The sequence below is a fragment of the Austrofundulus limnaeus genome, unplaced genomic scaffold (assembly GCF_001266775.1).
Source record: "Austrofundulus limnaeus strain Quisiro unplaced genomic scaffold, Austrofundulus_limnaeus-1.0 Scaffold25, whole genome shotgun sequence".
Taxonomy (NCBI): domain Eukaryota; kingdom Metazoa; phylum Chordata; class Actinopteri; order Cyprinodontiformes; family Rivulidae; genus Austrofundulus; species Austrofundulus limnaeus.
This window is the reverse complement of record NW_013952427.1, coordinates 1883881-1886640: the sequence shown is the minus strand read 5'-3', so window position 1 is coordinate 1886640 and position 2760 is coordinate 1883881. Positions and strand designations below refer to the sequence as shown.

The 2760-nt window shown below is 41.9% G+C and overlaps 1 protein-coding gene across 1 annotated transcript in view; it reads right to left on the bottom strand.

Annotated features, from left to right (window-relative positions):
* hcn2b (hyperpolarization activated cyclic nucleotide-gated potassium channel 2b) overlaps nucleotides 1-2760 on the bottom strand; it is a gene marked incomplete in the record, with an annotated part of 73884 nt that overhangs the window by 6420 nt on the left and 64704 nt on the right. The window contains 1 exon segment of the mRNA XM_014004564.1: nucleotides 1959-2123. Within this exon segment, the coding sequence (XP_013860018.1) occupies nucleotides 1959-2123 (165 nt within the window).

Here is a 2760-nt window from a genome sequence, read left to right as displayed (position 1 = left end):
ACTGGTATTCCCTACGTTGTGGGACAGTTTTTTTGGCATACACACCTACTTGTTGAGACCTAATGTTACTTATGGGGACCTAAGTCTAGTCCCCTTAAGGCAGGGTTGTCCAAACTACTGTATGGACCGCGGGCCGCACCGTTTTTATTGGCCCGCAGCAAATTCTGAAAATGTAATTGAATATGGCCCGCACAAGAAGCAGTCCATTTATTGCGGAGCCTCTAGCTCCGGCTCTGAGCGTCTGATCCGGGCGGAAGAGGGCTTGGATCTGCGCCACAACAACCTGGTGGTGGTTGCAAGTTCCTGGGATGTTCCCCCGCAGAGATATAAGCGGTCAAATGTCGGTGGGCGAGCTCCGGCCGGCGAAACGGCTGAATTTCAGCACGGGGCTGTTGGTGTTGATGCAGGGGAATAAAAGGAAGCGATCCAGTCAGGTGGAACCGGTCCTGGATGCTGAGCACTGGGTTTTATAGCCGCCAGCCTGCTAAAAACCCCTCGGGCGATATTTCTGCAATAATGCTAAAAATTCAGAAACCCACCTGATGGATCTGTTCCAGGCAATAAAAAGGAACAGATCTGATCAGGTGGAACTGGTTCTGAAAGCTCAGCACTGGGTTTTATACCTGCAAGCAGGTGCAGCCCCTCGCGGGTGATATTTCTGCAAAAATGCCTAAAAATGGATAAAAATCACAAATCACAGTGACCTTATGCCCAATAGGTGTGTTAGAAATACACACATTATTGATGTATCAATATGTCACTTCTAGTGTGTGGCCCGGCCCTTTGTTTATTTTTCTGTATTTGGTCCTCACTAATCAAAGTTTGGACACCCCTGCCTTAAGGGGAAACGCTGTTGGTGGGTCAGGGTTTAAGTTTAGGACTAAAGTGAGAACTGAGTTTAGGTTAGTTTTAGGGTCACCCTAACCTGTGATGTTAGGGTTAGGGTTGGTGGTCAGGGTTAGGCTGTAGAAATTAATGCAAGTCAATGCCAGTTTCCCATAAAGATAGCTGCACTAGACTGTGTGTGTGTGTGTGTGTGTCAGCATTTAAACGAGGAACGTTTAGATTCTGCTGAGTAATCATTTAGCATGTCATTTCAGCAGGCACATATGTTCCATGACATATTTACAGGAAAGATTTAAATTCTAGTAACACACACAGGACATACTTTCACTTTACGCTCATTCATAAAGAACAGAGCAGTGTTACAGTAATGAATGAATATTCTTACCTTTTCCTCCATTTCTTCACATGAATGAAAGACTCAGATGAATATTAAAACTCCACAAATGTTTTATACAGTCTCACTGAATTAAAGATGTAGAAGTGCAAAAATAAATCTACATAGGTAAATTTAGGAAAACAGATGGGATTAAAATAAACAGAACTTCAGTTTTAGCTACATACACGATATACTGTATACTTATAGCACAAAAAGTAAAGAAATARATGTTTMGTAMATTATTTCTTTGTTGAAACACTGCTTCTTGGCAATAAATCTTATGTTGTTGGAAAAGCTGTTAATTTCTCTTTTAAATGGCATCACATTTGTAAAGAACATGTATTTGTTGGATGAGCAGTAGAGCTGAGTATGTGGGTTACGCACATCAAACAAAATTGCCAAACCTCTGTCAAACAGCTTATTTTGCTGTTGCTGTTGTTTGTTTTGAGCTTCTGGTACCCAAAGTGCTGCCAATCAGCTGCCRGCTGTAAGATTTATTGCCAAGAAGTGTTGTTACAACGAAGAAATAATCTAACACACACAAATTCACATACACACAAGAAAAATTAAAAATATATATTCTTTTACTCTTGTTTTAGTTCTGTGTTCAATGTTTTTTTTATTAATCAAGGCTTTGGATACAGTTCATGTGCAATTAAATGATCCATCTTTGTACTATTCGATATAAAAACTGCTCAAACCAAAGTGACCTTCCTGACCCCTTCAGCAGCCTTACCTATCCTGTCCAGCCTGTCGATGGCAACCGTCTCGAAGGCCCGTCTCATCATGGGGTACTCCTCCAACACCTCGTTGAAATTGTCCACAGAGAGCGAGTACAGGCGGCAGTAGGTGTCCGCTCGCACACTGGCTGTGCGCCTGCCGCGGGTCAGCAGACAGATCTCTGGTGGGGTGACACAAGAGGCAGGCTTGAGACTCAGAAAATGTCCGACTGGCAGATTTTGGGGTGTTAGGCAGAGACAGACTCTCACTGACACACTGCCACAAAATACTTTCTTTTTTTTTACTCAGCTTGAAAAAACTGAAGCCCTGAAATAAATGTGTTTTGCATGCAGGAGTTTTATCCTGTCAGACAAAAACATGACACCCCCCCCCACTCAACCCCGACAGCTGTGAGAAGTGTGCACTATATTTAAAGAGCTGCAGCTGAGCTTCATTATATTCACAACTTTCCCTTCTTTAATATCTCTTTCTTTTTCCTGTTAACTTCCTCTTTTTGAAAGCTGGAGCTGAGTGTTGTTATGACAACCACACGCCCTCCTTTCCCCTGGCCTGGAAGGTCGACCTCTTCTGACTCTCAGCAGGAATGGAAGAAAATGAGAAGTTGGAGGAATTTTCCTTTAAGAGCACACACACAGGATGTGGACTGGAGGACAGAACCTTGCCTGATTATAACTAAAGTGGTTTAGTAGTTTTATATGAAAACACAAACCTACACTGTAATAGAAAGTATCTATTTAGAATAGAATAGAATAGAATAGAATAGAATAGAATAGAATAGAATAGAATAGAATAGAATA